At 37.8% G+C, this 21984-nt stretch overlaps 1 protein-coding gene across 2 annotated transcripts; it reads right to left on the bottom strand.

Annotated features, from left to right (window-relative positions):
* Nucleotides 1-302: 302 nt before the first annotated feature.
* RCN2 (reticulocalbin 2) lies at nucleotides 303-17035 on the bottom strand. 2 transcript variants are annotated; one of them, XM_042941319.1, is made up of 7 exons: nucleotides 16710-17035; nucleotides 16214-16319; nucleotides 12934-13130; nucleotides 6639-6752; nucleotides 2943-3039; nucleotides 1670-1812; nucleotides 303-1137 (listed from the first exon to the last, which is right to left on the bottom strand). In XM_042941319.1, the coding sequence occupies exons 1-7, from the start codon at nucleotides 16851-16853 to the stop codon at nucleotides 985-987; spliced, it is 954 nt and encodes a 317-aa protein (XP_042797253.1). In that variant the 5' UTR covers nucleotides 16854-17035; the 3' UTR covers nucleotides 303-984. The 2 variants fall into 2 exon arrangements, with proteins under 2 accessions (XP_042797253.1, XP_042797254.1); XM_042941320.1 differs by having other exon boundaries at nucleotides 1670-1809.
* Nucleotides 17036-21984: the final 4949 nt, after the last annotated feature.

The raw sequence follows: 21984 nt of genomic DNA, 5'->3' as shown, positions 1-21984 counted from the left end.
CACTGATAACTAACCAGCTCTACTACTGATTTCAACCTGTGTAATTCTTAGGGTTATTTCTAGCACAAAACAGCAAGACTACATTTGTTACAATAGCAACCGAAGTAGGTCAAGTGTACATTCAATTATAACTTGATTCTTTTATCAAAAAAAGAAAAAAAAAAAAATAAGAATATGTAGCAAGAATAATTTAAGTTTTGAGAACACTCACTACCAAAATCTAAGAACGAATAAGGTGAGATCATGTATAATAACAAAACCTATGTGAAATATCTGGGAGATCAAAGAAAAACAAACAAACATATAAAAAGATAGGACATTTCATTTTTAATCAGTCAAAAATGAAGAGTTCTGGACAATGTCAAATTCCACACACCATAACGCTATAGTTACACATTAAATATAATTACTATCTATACATATGCAAAAATATAGTTCTATTTCATACAATAAAACCCTTTATAGAAACCATTTTAAAATTAAGCAGAACTTCTCAACATTAAAATGTGAGGTGTAAGTCCTTCTAAAGGTTCCTTTAAAGGTTTTAAAACAAAATGCTAAATCTAAAAACAATGTCCTTTCTGTCAGTTCCAAAGTTAAATCTACTTAAAACAAAAGAAAAACTGATAGCTCAGTCACATACTATTTAAATAATATTGTTCAGGCATCTCTAAAATCCTGCATTTTTTTCAAGTATGGAAATAGAACTCAAATATCCCACGATACAGTACTAAACAGATGGAATATTTAGGAAAGACTTTGTTGTCATATGGCACAATATTGTTTTATTCCTTCAATATATTTTGAAATAAATACCAGGTTTGGTTCTGTTCTTCTAAAAGGCCAAAATTACAATCTACATTTAAAATCATTTTGACTGTGTTAAGACTTGAGTGTAAAATATAACATCAATATTTTATCACAAAAGTAAAGCTGGTAACAAATTATAAAAGAGACAGTACTCTACTCAGATCTACCCAGGGATTAAAGCTCATCGTGATAGAAATACTCATCATGAAGCTGTCTGCCATAATCTGTAGCTTCACTGGTAAGAAACAAGTCCTGGTTCTCCAGAATCTCTGCTTCAGAGAGCTTTCTGTCACTATTCAAATCCATTTCATCAATTAGGTGAAGAGCCTTTAAAACAAAACAAAACAAAATAAAACCAAAAGGTGTCAAGTATAAGTTTTCAGCAAGATGTTCACATTTCAATGTGATTGGATTTGTCAAAATCATTCAGGTGTGCCAAATACTCATTACTATCTCAGTATCTCAAAATATTACACATTATAACCAAGCTATCTACCGCTTCTCTTACTATCTCCTTTCTTAATTTCTGCTAGGTTCTGCCTCCTCCCTACTCAAATCCAATTCAGGATACCTCAAAGTTAAGCAAAATTAATATAACCCACTTTGGGCCCTTATAGGTAAAGTATAAACTTTTATTGTTCTATTCACTGTACTATCAAATTAATACATGATATAATCTTAACCTCCTTGACAATCTAAAACAGTTCACAGATTTAAGTCAAGAAATTGTAATGCATGGATCCTAAAGAAACAATGATTCCATTACTTCTTTCTTCAGCTTATGGCTTTGAACTTCTTTTCTATTAATAGCACCAAATCTGGGGAAGAGGAGAATATATAGTCACTTTTTAACACTCACCTCTTCTTGTGCAATTCCTTGATTATTGGGTACTACCCAAGACAACAGCTCTTGGGGGTCAAGCCTGCCATCGGTATCTTTGTCATAATCATTCAGGAATCTATCTTTCTCAACCAGTATCCACTCTGGATCCTCATTTGCTGCTTAATTAAAAAAATAAAACACAATATGCATACACAAGAATAGAACCTGTATCCAATAAGAAGTTTGGTACATCCCTAGAATAAAGGAAATGAATTTAAAGCTTACTACATCAAGGAAGCCCAATGAAACAGATCTACATATCTGAAAAGTCCTAAAATAAGTATACACTATATAATTTTCAAAAGTGACATGTAAGTCTAAATGACCCAGAGTTTTTATTTTTTATTAAAGGTTTGGTTTTTTTTTGAGAGAGAGAGATAGAGAGAGAGAATGAGCAGGAAAAGGACAGAGAAGGAGAGGAATAGAGGATCAGAAGCGGGCTCTTTGCTGACAGCAGAGAGCCTGACATAGAGCTCGAACTCACGAGAACTCATGAACTGTGAGATCATGACCTGAGCCAAAGTAGGACACTTAACTGAGTGAGCCACCCAGGTGCCCCACCACTCAGAGTTTTTAAAATGATGTATATTATCACAACAAGTTAAGTCTGTTAACTGCTGCTAATTGTTCTGGTATCTAGTTTCCCCACATTTGAGCGGGGTACATGTACCCATGTACACATTACATGTACATCATGCGGCTATATAAAGCTTGCCATGTGTGCTTATAAAGTAACGTGTGTAATTTTAAAGTGAAATTCACACTAAGTGATGCTTTGAAGCAACAATTCCAAAAAGACCGCTGTGAAAATAAAAAGCTACACATGCAGACTCCTCAAATTTCAAACACTCAGTAAGACGCCATCCATGGTCTATACCAGTAATTATAGTATTTTGTTTCTTTTTCTTTTAAGATCTACATGCAAAGGTACAGGATTTTGTTTAAAAATATCAACCTCTACCTCCTTGCCCATTTGAATTGATAATTATGTTACGTTTGTTTGGAAAGGAAGAAAACTCTTTGAATCTACAAGTGGAACTAAAAGTGAGATAGCATTCTCACATAAGCCATGAGTCTGTTTTGCTTATATTATATTTACTCGGCAGAACAAGCAGAAATCAGGCACAATTCTTCTTGTTCCATTTCCCTCTGTCAAACAGACCTCAAACAGAGTAAGGCTCTCTCCCAATTCCTTTCTTCTTTAATTCCCATTTTTCCTTCCTCCTTCCACACATCCCAGGGTACTTACTTGGATCCCGCCTGTAGTCACCAAGAAATTCTTCCAAACTAACAAATCCATCACCATTTTTGTCATGTTCTTCTAAAGCCTCTTGAATGACAAATTCCTATTGTATGTTCATAAACAACAACAACAACAACAACAATTAATTACAAAATTTTCCCACCACCATCTGGATCCATCCCAGTACAGAAGTTCTTTAGGAATAATCATTTCAATTGTCCATACTTGCAAGACAATCTTTCTAAACTGGAATTTAGAAGCAGGAATAAAACCACAAATATTAAGTAGTTTTAAATTCAATGTCTTTAAGCTTCTGCTATTGAGAAGAACTCCACTTCACCCTCCTAAACAACCTGAACACTAAACTCACAATCCTATTTTTTGCACATTCCCCTCCTTCTCCAGAAGGACACCTCTTATCACCTAGGTCTCCTTCAGCTCCACTTTTCGTCTAGTCCATTAACAAACCCAAAAGAACCCCCATTTTAGATCCCTTTGCGTGGAAGTGTTCTGCCTCTAGATCTAAGTGAAATGTGTCAGTCCCCCATAAACCTACACCTCCTTTCTTCCTCTTCCACCAAATCTACCCCATCCACCCCAAACTGCCCCAAATCTGCTCCTCATTCTTATCATGGCTTATCAACCAACCCTCTCTAACCCAAAGATTACACGCTTTCTAGTTACATTTGACCCAAGGTGACCTGTTTAATGGCCAGCTATTTCAGGCCTTCCCTTATTACCTTCCTGTATCTTCTTGTACCCTTTTCTTACTTTGCCAATCTCCACCCTGTATAGCAGACCCACATCACTTTCTCCTTTATTCCACAATCATAAAGTCTAAAAGAAAGAGAAACACAAATACAAATACAAACCTAACGCTTATAAATTAATTTTATTCCTTTCAGTGGGCTCTCACTGCAGTTTGGAAGTCTGTCTCTGCTTCAGTTTCCCTAACACATACTCTAAAGCTGTTTTTTGAAAATTCTACTTTGAGCCTGACTACAATTCTATCCAAATACTCTCCCATTTTTCCAAACAAGGTACAGGTCTTCTGAGAGATAGAGCGTGAATGGGGAAGGGAGAGAAGGGGACAGAGGATCTAAACTGGCTCCACACTAACAGCACAGAGCCCGATGTGGGGCTTGAACTCATGAACTGTGAGATCATGACCTGAGCTGAAGTCAGAAGCATCTGACTGAGCCACCCAGGCGCCCCAAGGTATGCCTGTTTATCAGCATTGCATCCTCACCTTTAATTACCTCTATTTTTATGCCTATTCCTCTCATCCTTCTCTTCAATCTCAGGAATTTGCTGTCTTTCCCTTTTCTCTAGGGTGAATCCCTCAACACTCTTCCTAGGAAGACTTTTCCCATACTTTTCCATTTCCTGAGTGTTTTCTTTCACTCTTAACTCTGGCCTCTCCTAAGGCTCCAATCTCTTCTCATCAGCTTCTTCTTCTATGCCTTTAACACATTCAAGTCCCCAGGACTTTGCTATACTCTTTAATTACCATCCTGGATTCTTTGATGCCTAGCTTCTTATGGGTTACATTTATTACTTTGTCCTCACGACCTGCTGCCACCCAAACACCTTTCCACCTGGATTCTAGCATCACAACTGTAACAAAAACATATTCTCAAAAGTCTCTAATTCTAGCCAAACCCAAAGGCTTCCTTTACATCTGCATGAAATAACTTAAATACAAGTTGTTAGTTTTCTAAAAATCAAATGTTACAAATTTTATATATAGAAATCAGGGGATCTTAACCTGGATATCCAAAGATTAGTTTTAGAGAATCTGAGAATCTCCTGAAATTATAATCCCATATTTTGTGTGTAGGAGCCTATGTGATTTTTCTGGGATAGTCTACAGGTTGCTCCATATTTTTAAAGGAGTCTGTGATCCCATACAAGTTAAGAATCACTGTAATCCCATACAAGTTAAGTAATCCTCTTGGGAGACAACAGACTTATTTCAATAATGTTGCCATGATTAAAAGAAATTTTGGGGGGCACCTGGGTGGCTCAGTCGGTTAAGCATCTGACTCTTGATTTCAGCTCAGGCATCTCATGGTTGTGAGATGAGGCTAAACCTGCTTGGGATTCTCTCTCTCCCTCAAAAAAAAAAAAAAAAAAAAGGAAATTTTGGAACTACATGAATGAAAGTACTTTAAATTCTAACTTTTAATCCAAAGTAAAACCGTCTAGTTGATCTTGTACTCTGCCTTTTCCTTTATCAAATATATCTTTAAATGGAAAAAGGGATACACCAAAACAAATTAAGGTAAATAAGAATTAATGAAGCTGCTTTGAATGAGACACCACTTTTTGGTCACATATCTTATGTGCCACAGTCACGTAAGTGGGAGTCAACTCCCACTTGGCATATCCTGTCCCGTCCTGACACAACCCATTCTGTCAATGGTACTACTGTTTTGATCATTTTTATACAAGCTCAAAACCTCACAGTCCTCTCTAGCTTTTCCTTTCTCTTCCCACACTTATTTAGTCAGTCAACATTCTTGCTGTGTTTTCTTCAAAATGTTGTTCATGCCTATTTCGTTCCATTGCCACATTGTTCTCTGGGGCCGTGGCACATGATGCCCAAATTATTTCATTGTTTTCACTGGTCATTCCCCTCCTCAGTCTTCAATTCAATTGTTCCTTATTCCCCAGAGAATCAATAACTGCCTGCCATGCTAGGGTTCAATTAGCTAGTCTTAACTTAATTTTGGCACTTAAACAAACTGTGCCCAGCATTGTTCTAAAACTAGGTCGTGTGTTTTGTGCCATGTGAGAAATCAGAAGCCTCAGTGGCAAATGTGGTCGCAATTGTGGTGTCTTGCCGCTGGGCTATGGAGAAAAAGGTTAACTGCAGCCTTGTTATTCAAGGCAGCAGCTTTTGGCCATGACCCATTTAATATAAAGCTATGTTCCCTCCTTGAAATATCTTCCCTCCCTGAAATATCCAGAGAACCAAGCCACACAGCTGGAGGCTGAGGCTAGGCAACAGACCTCAATATTGAATGTTTAGTCTATTTTTTTATAAGGCTATTTGTTATATTAGCCTTTACAATAGTAAAGTTAACTAGCCTTTACAATAGTTTCTGTTCTCAAGAAGCTTGCCGCGTCATAGTAGGGACTCAATCAATGTTTGTTGAGCTAAATTCTAGAGTTCAACAAAAATTCTGAAGAACTGGTAATTCTTTTAAGTACTAAAGTGATGAGAGGGATCATTCCTCACGCTGCAAACATGTTATTCAGCAGCGGCTACACCTACACCCCTCACCAACACCCTAGGAAAAGGGATCCGAAGGTGATATGTTTTCCCAGACCTGAAGTTTTTACAAGTGATGTCGTAAACTAAATAGAAGTACTGATGCTACTGATACTGGAAAACAGAAAAGTGTGAAAGCTACAAAAGGACAAGGAAGGCAATGAAAGTAATGTGGTTATAAGGGAGAAAACAGCCAAGGGAAGCATGCCACTCACACATTTGACAGAGATTTGCCTTCTCCCTCCTAATCAGCACTCCTCCCCGATCAGCAGAAATCCTTTCCCACCTCTCATCTTAAGTAGGGAGATCTTTGGATCTTGGGTTCTCTTAAAAATTCTCATTGCTAGACGATTCATTTTAACAACTTAGAAAAAAACAGGTTTTAAAGTTTTGGTTACTCAAGAATTCTCTTAAAACTTCCTTACCGTCATATAATCAACTTCTTCAGGATGCTCAAAAGCAATAAATTCCTCAAGATTCAACCCAGGACCAGAATCTTGGTTCGCTTTCTCAAATCGCTTCTTGTCCTTTAAATGAAGCTTTGAAAATTAAACATTGAATTTATTTAAGGTCTCATCCACACAACATCATTACACATACTTTGAAAAATACATACTATGTGAAATCTGAAGTACATTCTCGTACATTATCTTCACATTGCCCTTTTGAAGGTAGGTTAGACAAATTAACAAACATTTATGAGAAGCAACTGAGACACAGACTCTAGAGTCAGAGACTCAGATCTGAATGCCAGCAATGCCACTTACCAGCTGTGGTAAGAGCACGTTGCTTAACCTCTCTGGTTTCCTCAGCTATAAAATCAGGATAAAAATCTCCATTAAGCAATTGGGATGAGAATCCCTCTCAAGCAATTAGTAAACCTTAGCATTTAAAAACTGTTACATATTACTATTATTGATAGAAAACTGAAATTAAATGATTGAGAGAGATGTCAGAAATACAGCTGGTATGCTGAATTTTGATCCTCCCTGTTCTTCTACAGTACTACACATTATCTTCTTTAACAATCTCAACTTTTCCGAATGCCCCAAAAGCAATAAATTCAGACTATGTATTAATTCTTGATATATCATTTTCAAATAATTTCTGGTCCTTGGAATGACTTTTCAAAAATGTTAACAGATTTTAGAAAAATAGTCCTCTTATGAGAATACTTCTGGTATATGTATCTAATATTTGAAAGTCTATTGTTGGTAGGCCCTTTAGAGTGCTAATAATTACTCAGGTACAAACACATCAAAAGGTGAAATGGACCTATTTTGAGGTTAAGTAAACATACTTTTTTACTTTCTCACACCATCTTCCTTTTTTTCCTTTTGTAAAGTATGCACAAGTAGTAAATCAAGAAGCAGCTATTAGAGACAAGGCTGTTTTTAATGCATTTCTCAAAAGGAATTCTGTAATCAAAAACCTTGGAAGCCAATAGTGCTATATTGCTAATCTTGCATAAATTCTATTTTGAGAATTTATGGGAAAAACTTTCCTTTCTGTAAACTGTATGTATTAAACAGCACATGAAAAAAAACCACAATTTCAAATATTTTGGAAGTTTTTAATATATGTATCTCATTGTTGAAAATAAATGCTCTTTTCAGTTTTCTAGAATAGAGGTTAGGTAGCAGTCATTTACTGAAACACTAGTTCTTTTAAAATGACTGATTTACAGTGGAGAGGCTCACTTCTTCCCCCAAAGAGTTCATCTTTTAAACCATCCAGATCCCACTAGCCAGTTATTACTAAATCATGACAGAAAGAAAAAAAAAAAAATAACAACAACCTTGTTTCCAAATAGCTGCTTTTAACTTAATGTTTCCTAATTTCACATAACTAGACCAAATAATTTACATTTGCTGTTCAGGGGCTTAACATGGGAAAAAGTAGACAAGAATTTGAGGTACTTTGTTGAGTCAATCAAGTTCTTTTTGAATAAACTACTATTCAAAATACCAAGTGCTTAGATTTCCTTATGAAAGAACCCTTCAGTTTGGAGCAAAAAGGTCCATGTTTCAGCAGCGGGAGCTGAATTTGGCCAAATTTGCCTATGGAAAGAAAGGATCTCTTTCAACAAGCTCAGATTGTTTTTTAAAAAATTAAGGAAAGTAGTTTTCTTGTTCATATTTCTCAGATTTTTAAAATCAAATGAAATAATGAGATTTTAAAAAAGTTTTATTCATGGTTATTTGAAGAAAACAATTTAAGAGCAACTCAAATTAAAGAAGCCAATACACAGGAAGATTGTTTTTCCAAAGTGGCAAAAGATTACAACAAAAAAGGCTGTCAGCTTCATAAAACCTCAACAGTCTTCTGTGTAAAAACACTGTATTTTAGTGGAGAGTAGAAAGTGCTACATACAGTTAGTAAAAAGGTAGAAATGACCATAATCATTTATTTTTATATTGTCACAGAAACTTGTGAAGAACAAAACTGCCATCTTTTGGTAGACTAATGATTTTACACGAGGAAATATATAACCTGTGATGCCAGAACAAAAGTCTAGGTCTTAAAAATTCTGATCAGCCACGTGCCAGATTCTATCTTACATAAATAAATATTGCTTGTACATGCACATTCAGCAGCTGGCTTTAAAAGTTAGACCAATTGAACTTTTGCCAGGTAGATGCCCAAACTTTAATTATCCTGCCTAAAAGTGCTGACTATTATTGTTCACCATAACGTAAAGAAATGCTTTTTCAAGCATTTTACAGCCTTAGAGGGCCATTATTACAGGTTATCTCTATTCTCTACATGGAAAGTTACTAAAAATAAGATAAAATTCAGGCATCAAATTGATTTTTGTTTAATAGGCTTCCATATAGAAAAATTTTATTTTATTTAGATATGCAATTACTTTTGATGATTAGTTATGGTATAATGTTAAGTCTGTAACTTTGAGTAAGACTGATTCATTCTTCATCCTTGTTGATTTTTATTTTGAAGAATAATACATACGTTTCTGAGTTCATCTTTATAATCCATATCCACTTTGAGGGGGTTATATATAACAAATTCTAATAAAGTATTATCAATGGAACTTCATATAGAGACATGAAGAGAGAGACATGAGATAACACCTGGTGCAGAGATATTCCTGGGTTGTCAAAGAATAACCAGTAGGACTTCCATTGAGAAGTGTTCATTTTAGGGATCCATCAATTCCTTTACACTATTAAGATCTAATTCACTCTTAAAAAGTAGAGTCTTATAATCAAAATGTACTGAGTACCTTGGTGGCGAACCCATTATCAGAACCACACATTTTTTAAAAGAAAAACTGTTCTTAAGTAGATTATATTAATGAGTCATGTATCCCTTCAAAGTGAAGATTTTTTTCTCAACACCATCATCTATTACTAATCACCCTGTTCCAAGAATATAGACTCAAGAAACCACATATAAACATTTCTCATGTTTTGATGGAATAGTTATTAAATCTTTTGGGTGCCAAAAGAAAAAAAAAGACACAATTATAGTCTGATGCTGGTAAGATTTTAAAATATTGTATTTAACTTCTCTCTTGTTACCTAGCAGTTAAGTCATTATATCATTCCATGGTTTGGTTTTAGAGAAGTCTCAGAACTCAAACAATACTTTTAAGATTAATTGATTCCTATAGGATATCTAGGAGACAGGCAAATCCCAAATCTCATTATTGTTTGTTTCTTTTTTAGCATTAAGTAGTAAAAAGACTAATTTCCACTCTCTGTAGTCCACTGTAAGATGAAGACCCAAATAAAGAGGAAAAAAGGGAAAAGGAATCTTAACTAATCTAAAGCTGATATAGTTAACCAATTCTTCAATAATTTTTAAAAGCTAATTATGTATTAAATATAAACCTATGTGAATCACACATGCTTTCTTCAATAATATTCTTTTGTGGGGCACCTGGGTGGCTCAGTCAGTTAAGTGTCAAACTTCAGTTCAGGCCATGATCTCATGGTTCCTGAGTTCGAGCCCCACATCAGGCTCTGTGCTGACAGCTCAGAGCCTGGAGCCTGCTCCAGATTCTGTGTCTCCCTCTCTCCTGCCCCTCCCCCAATCATACTCTGTCTCTCTTAAAAATAAACATTAAAATAATATTCTTAACCGTCTGAGCCACCCAGGCACCCCTAAAATATTATTCTTTTGTTTACTGTTTAATATTCTGTTGACCTACCCAACTGCTACTATTTATTGCTATCTCTCCATACTATTATTATCCTCATTTTTTGAGATGAGGAAACTGAGGCATAGGGAGGTTTAATAGCTTACCCAAAGCTGCACAATTGTTAAGCTGTACAGCTGGATGTGAAGCCAGGCAGACTGGCTCCAAGGCTGAAGCCCTTAACCTCTACACTGATGGCATACACATAGCATAATCATTAGCAGAAAAAACAATCCACTTTGAGTTAGTGATGGCCTATAGAGCTCAAGTGGCCAATATGATTCTGAAATAAATAGAATGTATAATGATAAATATGGCCACAACAAAACCTAAAAAGTAGACACCATAATGGAATATTAAAGAATGGAAGAGGCTCAAATGTTATACAAGTATCCTTGACTAATATTTTGGGATGTAATAATTTGCAACAAGGTGTTTAGTTTAATTGAATCAGTTACTTTGTTTATTCATTTATTTAAAAAAAAAAATTTTTTTTAACATTTATTTATTTTTGAGACAGAGAGAGACAGAGCATGAATGGGGGAGGGTCAGAGAGAGAGGGAGACACAGAATCCGAAACAGGCTCCAGGCTCTGAGCGGTCAGCACAGAGCCCGTTGCGGGGCTTGAACCCATGGACCGGACCGTGAGATCATGACCTGAGCTGAAGTCAGACGCTTAACGGACTGAGCCACCCAGGCACCCCTCATTTATTTTTTAAATAGGCTCCATGCTGGGTCCCTAACACAGGACTTGAACTCAGGACTCTGAGATGAAGAGTTGGACACTTAACTGACCGAGTCACCCAGGTGCCCCTGGATTTATTTTTTCCACATAGAAAAAACTATTCAAAAAAAGTCTTTAGAGTTACCTTTGAAATATAAAAGTTCATATTGAAATAGCAATTTCTTAAGCTTATTTTCCTTTGTGTTAAGAAGTTCGTACAAATTAATAATTAAAAGTTCTTATTAACTCCTAAATAAAAATTGTCTTCCTCACCTCTGTTTAAGAAGCATTAGAACCTGTGTGGCTCAGTCAGTTAAGTGACCGATTCTTGCTTTTGGCTCATGTCATGATCTTACGGTTTGTGAGTTCCAGCCCTGAGTCGGGCTCTAAAGCTGGCAGCATGGAGCCTGCTTGGGATTCTCTCTCTCTCCCTCTCTCTCTGCTCCTCCCCTGCTCATGCTATCTCTGTCTCTCTCAAAATAAATAAACTTAAAATTAAAAAAAAATTTTTAAAAAAAAAGCATTAGAACAAGACATATTTTAATTATGACAAATTAAACCATGAGAATCAACAAAACTTATAGTGACACTGAATCTTCAAAAATGAGTTACTTTAAATGGTACAGCCTCTATGGAAGACCATATGGCAGTTCTTCAAAAAATTAAAAATATAAGTACTACACAATCCAGCAATTCCATTTCAGGGTGTATATCCCAAAGAATTAAAAGCAGGATCTCAAAGAGGTATTTGTACACCCATGCTCATAGCAACATTATTCACAAGAGCCAAAAAGTTGAAGCAACCCAAGTGTCCATGGATAAACAAAGTGTGGTATATACACACAATATATCCATGGATATACATGTGGTACATACATACGATAGAGTATCACTCAGTCTTAAAAAGGAAATTCTTACACATACTACAACATTATGAGGACATGATGTTAAGTGAAGTAAGCCACTCACAAAAAGACAAAAATATGTATGATTCCACTTATATGAGGTTCCTAGAATAATCAAATTCAAAGACAGAAAATACAATGGTGACTGCCAGGGACCCAGGGGAGGAGGAATGGGGAGTTGTTGTTTTATGGGTTTAGAATTTCAGCTTTGCAAGGTGAAAAGAGTTCTGGAGATTGGTTGTATTAACAATGTGAATGTACTTAACACTACTGAACTGAACACTTAAAAATGGTTAAGATGGGGGTGGCTGGGTGGCTCAGTCAGTTAAGCATCTGGCTTCAGTTCAGGTCATGATCTCACGGTTCATGAGTTCAAGTCCCGCATCAGGCTCTCTGCTGTCAGTGCAGAGCCTGCTTCAGATCCTCTGTCCCCGTCTCTCTGCCCCTCCCCTGCTCATGCTCTCTCAAAAATAAAAATAAACATTTAAAAAATTTTTAAAAAATGGTAAATTTTAAGTGTATTTTATTACAATTAATTTTTTCAAATAGTTATTTTATATAAAACTATCTGTTTACAAATGGGAATGGGCCTCTAGTCTTAGTCAATATGATATAAAACTGTTCAATAATAACAAAAAATAAAATACTGAGGTACATATTCAAAATACACTAAAAAGCAACTGTAGCAATGAGGACAAATGATGCAGCTGGGAAAAAAAAAATGCAAGGATAATTTAGGTAGTCCGGAATAAGAGTCCTGAATCCGGTGAGAAAGGAAGCCATCAAAATGACCACTGAAGTGGAACAGGTGATTGCCCAGAGGACAAGGCAATCCCAGTCTATAACCTCAGAACCTCTTGTGCTCATTCATGCAGGAAGGGAAAGTGAACTGATAGATCAAAAGGAACAGCCCATGCACGCATACTCACCTGCCGAAAAGACTCCTCTTCTGCATCATCCAGAGCAGTGTTCTCATCAAAGTCAATCACACGATCATACATCTGAATGTTGTATTCATCCCATGACACACTACCGTCACCGTTTTTGTCATATTCAACAAACTGTTGTTTCGCTTCTTGCATAGCATAATGTTTGAAAGACATCTGAATCCATGAACTGAGTTCACCTGTGAGAATTTCCCAGAACACAATGAATGTTGACGGTAATTCTGGTATTTACAGAAGTGAACGTTTCTAAACTTTATCTAAAAGAAAAAAATCCTGAGTGTTTTCAAATACTGAGAGAGAATTAGCCTAGTTGTATTCAATAGAAATAGGAGTAGAAGGTGGTGAGAGCAGTTTGGAATCTAAGAATATAATATTATGTGATCCAAATAGAATGCAAACTCTGAGTACAGAGTTTGGGTATGTTTTGTTCATTAAGGTACTCTAAATGCCTAGAAAGTGCCTGGCTCAATAAGTTATTTGTTAAATGAATTACCAATTAGCCAAAATAGTATTTGACTTTTAAAAATTATCCACAAAATTGCAGATGACCTTTGCTAACTATCACAGATCTCTTGGGAAGTACAAATATGTTAGTAACTACCTATTTATTTTAATATGCATTAGAAATAAATTTTTCATTTATGAAAGTAACATAAAGTTTCCCTTTAAAATAAATTTCATGTTGAGTTGAATCAAAACCATATTAAGGAAGTAACAGATGGCAAGTAGCTATGGTCTAAATTGTGAAAATGTATTCAAGTGACTGATGTTTGAGAAACACTATTACAGTATATGTCCTTCAACCATGTCATAAAACTTCTGGGTGAAATTTTAACAAAAGTTATGGGTAGCATTTAGGATTTAAGCCCTCTTGCAACAGCTCTCTGTCTTATCTTGGTACCTGAAGACATGGGAGAAAGTTTCTAATCTCTAATGTCCACATTCAGATCAACTTTAAAAAAATCTATTCAGAGATATTTACTCTATTGCATTATAGAAAAAAGGTGGTGGGGGAAGAACATGAATATTTGCCAGGACAGCAGGAGTACACCATTTGGTTTAAAAGTGATATACCATTTGGTTTAGAGTGGTACTCCTCTACTGGTTTGGGGGAGGTCAAGTGGATAGAAAAGTGAAGACACTTTGTCTCTCCTGAAACTCTAAATTAGGGCAGAATAATTCAGTACATGGTAACCATGTATTGAACAATTATTATATATCAGGTCCTCTACATATGTTGTCTCTAATCTTCAAAGCAAGGCAATTCTAATCACTGCCCATTTCCGTTTCTAATCTAATTTATTTTACAGTTCAAGAAATTGCCATTTGGAATTGAGGACTCACAGCCAGTAAGCAGAATCCAGATTCAAACCTATGTCTGTTTCTAAAGCCCAAAATCCTTCCACAGAATTTCGGGCTCTCAAGAACCTGAGTCCAGTCCTACCTCTTACAGTGCAAATTAGCAAACTTCTCTGAAGGGTCCTTCAAGTACAATGAGGGTTTCTTCTGGTTTATTTAAAGAGATCATCATGACATAATAGAATACAGATTGGAAAAGGGACCAGAAACATGGGTTCACACTTGAGCTCTGCCATAAGGGGTAAGTTTACTCACCCAAGTTTTTGTTTTCTCATATGTAAAATGAAGATTTGAACTAAGTTCCTTTTGACTTTAAATTTAAAGTTTACTATTAAATATTTGAACATATCTAGGCCCTAATAGGTACCACAAAGTCTTCCAAATCAATTTTTTCTGTGTGCTTGCTAGTATAACCAAAGATAGACCTATTTTTAGTGGACAACTAGAGTCAAAGCTTTGTTTTTATTTGAAGTAGAGAACCCAAAACCTTAATATTTCTGAGGGCACCAATTTTACTGACAACACATCTTAAATTTACCAATTATTTTGTACTTCTCTGTCCAGCAATTTTCTTTATGATTGACTTCAGATGATGAGAAGCATTTAAATAAGAGTTATAGCAAAATATGGGATGCCTGGGTGGCTCAGTCGGTTAAGCATTCAACCTTTGGTTTCTGCTCAGGTGATGATCTCACAGTTTGTGAGTTTGAGGTCCACATAGGGCTCTGCACTGACAGCACAGAGCCTGCTTGGGATTATCTCTCTCCCTCTCTCTTCCCCTCTCATGTTCTCTTTCTTTCTCTCTAAATAAATAAATGAGCTTAAAAAAAAAAAGAGTTATAACAAAATATCTCCTGAATTTTTCTGGATGATCGACTTAGAAAGTTGAGAGGGTTTACCACTTGAATTAAGCAATGAAGAGAAACAGTTGCACAGCAATTTAATATTCTTTTAATAATCTGTGTGTTTCATTTCTGACTGGAGAACCTACCTGAGAGCAAATTTTTTAAAGTAAACTCTACCAACTGAGCCAGCCAGGTACTCCTCATTAAAAAAAAAAAAAAAAAAAAAAAAAATTAATGTTTATTTATCTTTGAAAGAGAGAAACAGAGCGTAAGTGGGGGTGGGACAGTGAGAGAAGAAGACACAGAAACCAAAGCAGGCTCCAAGCTCTGAGCTGTCAGCACAGAGCCCAATGTGGGGCTTGAACCCATGAACCATAACATGATGACCTAAGCCGAAACTGGATGCTTAACCAGGTGCCCCTCAGATTTTTTTTTAAGTGAAGGATATTAAAAACTGAATTAAGAGCAAGAAATCTGGATTCTAATCCTGGCCACTCGTTTAAGAAAGGCACTTACCCCTCTGGACTTCAGTTTCTTCAGCTCTACAAAGAGAGGTGGACAAGATGATTCTAAGGCCCCTACCAGGTGTAGTTAGTTGTAATAAACATAATTTACATGCAACAGGTCTTTTTCTACTTATGAAAAAGAAGCAAATTCTTAAATTGCTAATGAAGCATATATCAAAAGAGCAATACAGCATGTAACACCATAAGGTTTTCGACATATTTCTCTAAAAGTCATATTGTTGACATTGATAAAAGTCATATGAGAAACAGGGTGTTTGCTCAATGTATGATTTACACATACCGTGTAGCGTCCACGATGTTTATATATTACCGGAGAGCACTGATTTTTACTTGGAACCCATGCCTAAAGATTTCCAGATAAAACCTACTCAACATGTTCCCCCCACCCCACCCCCGTCACAGTACCTCTCATTTGTTGCAACACTAGCAATCTACACTCAACAGATAGACCTGCTTAATAAAATGTTTATATTTCTATCTCCTACAAAGGGATTTCTCCCTAACATTGTTAGTTGTGTAGGACGTCCTTACTTTCGGTGAGGAAGCCATCTGAGTCCAAGTCAATTTTCTTTATGATTGACTTCAGTCTCTTGTGTTGCTCTTCAGGGGTAAGTTTAACATACTCATCGACTTCTTCCTTTGGGGGGGGGTAAGCAATACACAGGGGGGTAAAGCATTACCATCAGTGCGGTAAAATGGTGGAAAAAATAAGGCTACCAGAAGCCTCTCCTGTCCAGGGTTTTGGGGTGACCCACACTTGCTCTCCAAGGCCCCCACCTCCTACACACCTTCAGTGATCCTGCCCCGTGTCGGAAGGGTGGAAGGGTCCCGGCTCCCGGGCCGCTCTATTTCCTCAGGCTCAGAGGCCTCGGGGTCCCCCTGAGAGTGAGAGGCGCCCCGCCCGGACCCCATTGTCAGGCAGCCCGGGCCAGGCCTCGTCTGGCCGCCCCTCTTTGTCCCGGGACAAAGCCCGCCGCAGCCGCGGTGCGAGGCCCGGCCCTCCCAGCCCCCGGCCTGGCCACCTCACCTGGCCGCCCAACAGAGCCTCACGGTCGTATTCGCTGCGGTGCTCGCCCTGCGGGTAGTGCAGCTCCTCGGCGTCTCCGGCGCCGACTGTCGCGGCACACAGCAACAGCAGCCCCAGCGCCGCGGGCCTCGGGCCCAGCTGCATCGCGCCGACCCGCCGCGGACACAGAGAGGCGAGGAAGGAGACCGGCGGGGGCTCAGGCCCGCGGCGGCACTTCGCGGGCTGCTGCGGACCGGCGGTGCGGCGTATGTGGGAAGGAAGGAGACGCGGAGGGGGCGGTGGCCGTCTTTCCTCGGGCCGTAGGCGGCTGAGGCCTGAGCGACTACTGCGGTGTTGGGGCTGGCCAGCCCAAGGCCTAAATGGCCCCGGCGGAGGGGCGGGGCGCCAGGCCGCGCCGCTGATTGGGCCGTCCGGCGCTGGGGGAGGGCCGCGGCGATGTGGCGGTCTGTTGCCGGTCCGAAAGCTCCACAGCGCTAGCGGTGGCTGCCGGGAGGCGAGACCCCCGCGGGCGCCTTCGTCTGCGCCAAGAAACCCTCAGAAAGCACGACCCCACCTTACTCCCTCCCTGTCTTTTCCCGTCAGTCTTGTTAATGGCAGAAATGCCTCACTCCATGTGTCCATCCGCCCTCGAGAAAAGCTGGAGATTTGGATCAAAAAAATATGGTACCTAGAAAAATGTTTATCTTGAGGAACCAACCAACAGTATGCATTTCCCAGTCTTCAAGTGTATGTCTACTTATTTATTTCACCAGAGCAGGAAGAACAAACCCAGCTGCTGAAGTCAGGTATTTGTAGCTGATGCTCAATTTCGTGACTTACAGGTTCTGTGACCATGGCAAAGTTCCTTGGCCCTTGAAAACTTGTTTGCTTACTTATAAAATGGACGTCAATTGACCTTAAAGAGTTGTGAAGATTATATTAAATAAAATAATGCGTTTAGAACAGTAGCTGCAGCATATGGTAAAGTGTTCAATAAATGTGAGCTTACATCCATGTGGGTGAAAAAGTAGATGAATGGACAGGTGGCATAGCTTAGAAAGTACCTAGGAAAACCTTGATGAATAGAATGCATGTACTCGTAGCTTCTATTCCATGTGTGTCTACAGGTCTATGTAATTTCTGTACCTCATCCACACTAAACACAAAAAAAATTTGTAGGCTGCAGCTTGAGGCCTTTTCTTTCATTGACTGCTCCACTTAGGATCAGGCCTTTTCACACGGAAGAAAAGGCTTTCTGGGTTCTCTTTCACTTCCCACAGTTTCTATTTGGATTGGGAGTAAGAATCCTGTTCCAAACTGAAAAACTGAGTGGGCACAAATCAGACAAATTTCCTGGGTCAAGATGGAATTTTATTGTTTTTAGTCAGAGACCATTGAAAGGTTTACAGAGTAGACTAAGTTCAAATGGGATCTTTTCAGCGTTATAAGGAGCAATGCAAAATAAAGTTTTAAGTTTCAGAGTCTAAGTGTAGGCTCTAGAGTTGATTTCTCTAAAACAAACAGAAAAGAAGGAAAAAACTTTTATCACCAAGCCATTTTAATTTTAACTTCAGCTCTGGGTTTTCAGGCAGTCTGTGAAAAAAAGAGACACAAATGTCTCTAACTCAGCTTTGTACCTATTGTTCTCCAGTAAGTGCAAGGTAAACTTTGACTAGCTTCTGATGTGATTCCAATTACAAAGGTTAGGATAAAAGGTATTATAGAAGTTCTTCCGGTCTCAAGGGCTCTACAGGTGGGGGTTTTGGGGCAAAGGGAATCTAATGATATCTAAAGAGGCAGTGGTGAACAGACAAATGTCTGAGCATCAGAACACTTGGGTTCTGTCTTCCCTCAGCCCCTAAGCAGGCTGCTTTTCCTCCTTGTGCCTATTTTTTTCCTCTGTTGCAAAAGGATTGGGTTAGCTCTGAGGATCTTAATTTGAGAATTTAGGGCTGCTAAGGGTTCCTAAATGGTGTGATAATCTCAAAATCTCATGCAAAATTGTGTGCATATGTACATTTCTGGGGAGGAGGTCTATAGTTTTGCTTTCATCAGAGTCTCAAAAAGATCCATGGTAGCAACACTTGTAGAAGTTTCTAAACAACTCTTCATCTCTTAAATGCACAATTTTATGATCTTGGCAGTCAGAATTGTTAGGGGGCAGATTACAGTAACGACCTGTGCTTAAGAGAGGCAAGATTGATGCATTGTCGTTATTTGTAATTAATCCATTTTATTCAGGGAAAAATAAGTATCTAAAATAAGCAGCCTGTTCATAAAAAAAAAAAAAAAAGGCATTATGAGAATCTGGAGATCAACTTTCTTGACCTATAAAAGTCATAGCACGTAGAAAATTTGTTTTTATTTGTATTCGAAGTATAATTTATATATAGTACAGTGCACAAATCTTATGTGTACAGCTCAATGAACTTTTAGATATATATACACCTTTGAAACCTGCCCGGCACCCCAAAAAAACTCCCTCCTGCTCCCTAGATATCATCTCTGCTAAATGTAGTTACTATTCTGACCTCTCTCATCATAGATAAGTTTTGGCTATAAAGATGACATCATATAGCATTAAAAATTACTAATCATATGCCCTTCTGCCCTGCTGGAAAGCAGTATGGTGCCATGGAAAGAACACAGACAATCTTGGAATCACACATACAGAGTTTGAATCTTCAGTCTCCATAGCTTACTCCCTATGTAACCTTGAACAAATGGCTTAATCTTGTTTTTGACCCTGTAGAAAAATGGAATAATATAAAACTGATAAGTTTTGTGTGATAAGTATATTAAATAATCTATATATCTGATCCATAGAAGAAGCTTAAGTTTTTTACTTTCCTTTCTTTTTCCCTAGAGAATTCCTACTCAACCTTCCAGACCCAACACAAGTGTTTCCTAAATGAGGCCTTTTCCAACTCCCTGACAACTAAAATTTTTAATCTCTTAGGTCTCTCTGTTTCCTCATTGTCCCAACATTGTACATATGTTCTTTGGTACAGCATTTAGCACAATCTACTGTGACTATTTGTTGACACTACTACAAGAACATGGGAGCCTTGAGGTCAGGAAATGTGTGATTGTGCCTGTATTTCACTAGTGTCCCTACTAGTAAGAGGAGCTCAATAAATTTTTGTGGAATGAATGAATCCTGCTGTAGTGACATTCTTTTAGAAGTATGGAGATAGGAGAGTTAGAAGGGGACATTTATAGATTTCTTCTTGAGTTGGGTAAAATATGTGTTATGATGACAGTGGCTTACAAAACAAAGCAATTCTTAACATACATAGTGTGGGCATTTGTGTTATAAGCCAAGGTCCATGGAAATGAATGATTTTTGGCACAATAAACAACTTAAGTGGAAAAGCCAACAAATTCCATGAATTTGTAGCTTTTCCAAAGTTGGAAAACACAGGACAAAAGAACAGACTATAGGGCAGTGAATGAAGGAACAACTTAGACTGAATGATCACACAATTACAGGGATTTTGCCGGTTGTTAATCTTTTATTAGTCTTTTGAGGAGAGGAGATGTGAAAATTCCAGGGTCACAGTAGAGTCCTAGAAGGTGACAGAAAATATGAAGGTGGGTAGGAGTGTTATACTACTTAGAAAATATTTTCATTTCCAAGTGTGTAAGTAGTCATAAAATCTTAATAATCTATATAATTCCAAAAAATTCAATGTTATTGTTTCTTGCTGAATGAAAGTTCCTTAAATTAAACATGAATTTGTCCCAATGATCAAATGTAATGACAGCTCTGTCCTCAAATAAAAGGCATCCTCTATATCCGGCAATTCACATTTATGGCCCCAGGCCAGTTACACCCATCTCTGGCTCTAAAGGCAGCCCAAGTGGACAGATACTAGTCAGATTCCTTCCCTGATTTGTTCCCTAAATCCATAGGGTAAATGCATATCTTGGTTGACCTGGCATAATTGTTAATCATGTCCCCTTTCACTCTCAAAAGTTCCAGAATGGGGTGATAAATTATAATGTCACCGTACCTTTGGGCCCCACACTCAAACTGTCCAGCCCCCTCTCAGTACCCCTCCCCAAGTCCCAGTCTTTATTAAGCCTCAGAACCCTTTCCCACACTCTATTCCTCAGGTTCTCAACAATAGGTCCTTGAAGGCTTAGTCAAACACAGTGGCAGTAAAAACAATGAGTACAAAGAAGGAAGGGATGAAACTTAGCTGAAGAAGGCAGTGAGACAAGGAACCAGAAGAGTAAGATTGTGGACTAAAACAGGAGTTTTAATGAATTATAACGGAATTCATTTTCTTTAGGCATTACTAAACCAGCTCTGAAGACAATTTTGTCAGAGGAAATCCAAAACTGATATGAGCAGAGTGGCTTCTCTGAAAGACAGTACTTCCTGAATGTATAAGTTTTGGGTGATTATAGGATGAAAACTCAGGATTGCTTTATAGTCACACCATGCATGCAAGCCCTACATGTTCTCAGATCCAACCAACAAAGAGAAAATACAGTTGCTATGATTGCAGCTCCATCACAAGATGGTGTTCTGGGACTTGTGAATGATATGGGCTTCAGTTTTTTGGATTCAAGATCAAACTCAGGTCTGTGGGCCTTTGAGGTTGGTTTCTGTTTAAAAAAAAAAAAGGCTTGTACTGCAATGTAGTGCAGAAACAAAGGATATATATAATGCATGCTTGTTTATTTTAGGAAAGTCAGTATATACAAATAAGCAAAAAAAAAAGATCGCAAATCACATTCTTAAAAATAACTGCTATTAACATTGGTGTTTAACTTTCGAGAGTTTTTCTGTATGTGTTATACATATTTTTGAAGGCAGAGATGCTTTATGCAAAACTAAGATACAAAGGAAGGTACTACTATCAATGAAATAGCTTGAAGAAACAGAGGAGCATAGCCTAGAATGTCCTACAAGGTCTGGGGACAAGGTAAAAATCCTCACCAAATATCTGCATTCCATCTCAGGAATTTCTTTGTGTCAGTTCTCTGTAATGAACTTTTGCCTGATATGCTTTTCCTTATTTTCTCCCTTTCTTGTTGCATGTCTTCACCTCCCACCACAAATGCTGCTTGGCCTAGATCCATCTCACCTCTATGAACATATGCTTTGGAATTGAGTATAACAAACTATACCTTTGAATCTCCTCCAAAATATGGCTCCTGGTCTCTATCCTTACATTTTACTCATAATACCCAAAGTGAAAGGTATCTCTCATGCCCTCTCTCCCCAGCACTCAGTAGGAGAGTGGAATTGGAATACAAGGGGAAAAGACAGACATGATTGTAT

Source organism: Panthera leo, chromosome B3 (assembly GCF_018350215.1).
Source record: "Panthera leo isolate Ple1 chromosome B3, P.leo_Ple1_pat1.1, whole genome shotgun sequence".
NCBI lineage: Eukaryota > Metazoa > Chordata > Mammalia > Carnivora > Felidae > Panthera > Panthera leo.
The sequence above is the reverse complement of the archived record's forward strand: the minus strand, read 5'-3'. Positions and strand labels throughout refer to the sequence as shown.

Bases quoted from the DNA above. Each gene is read 5' to 3' on its own strand.
- RCN2 (XM_042941319.1), bottom strand. From the start codon at position 16,853: ATGCAGCTGGGCCCGAGGCCCGCGGCGCTGGGGCTGCTGTTGCTGTGT. The intron at 3,040-6,638 runs GTAAGGAAGTTT...AACATACAATAG, and splicing joins AAGAAGTTGATTATATGACG to GAATTTGTCATTCAAGAGGC. The intron at 1,813-2,942 runs GTAAGTACCCTG...TTTTTAATTAAG, and splicing joins TGACTACAGGCGGGATCCAA to CAGCAAATGAGGATCCAGAG.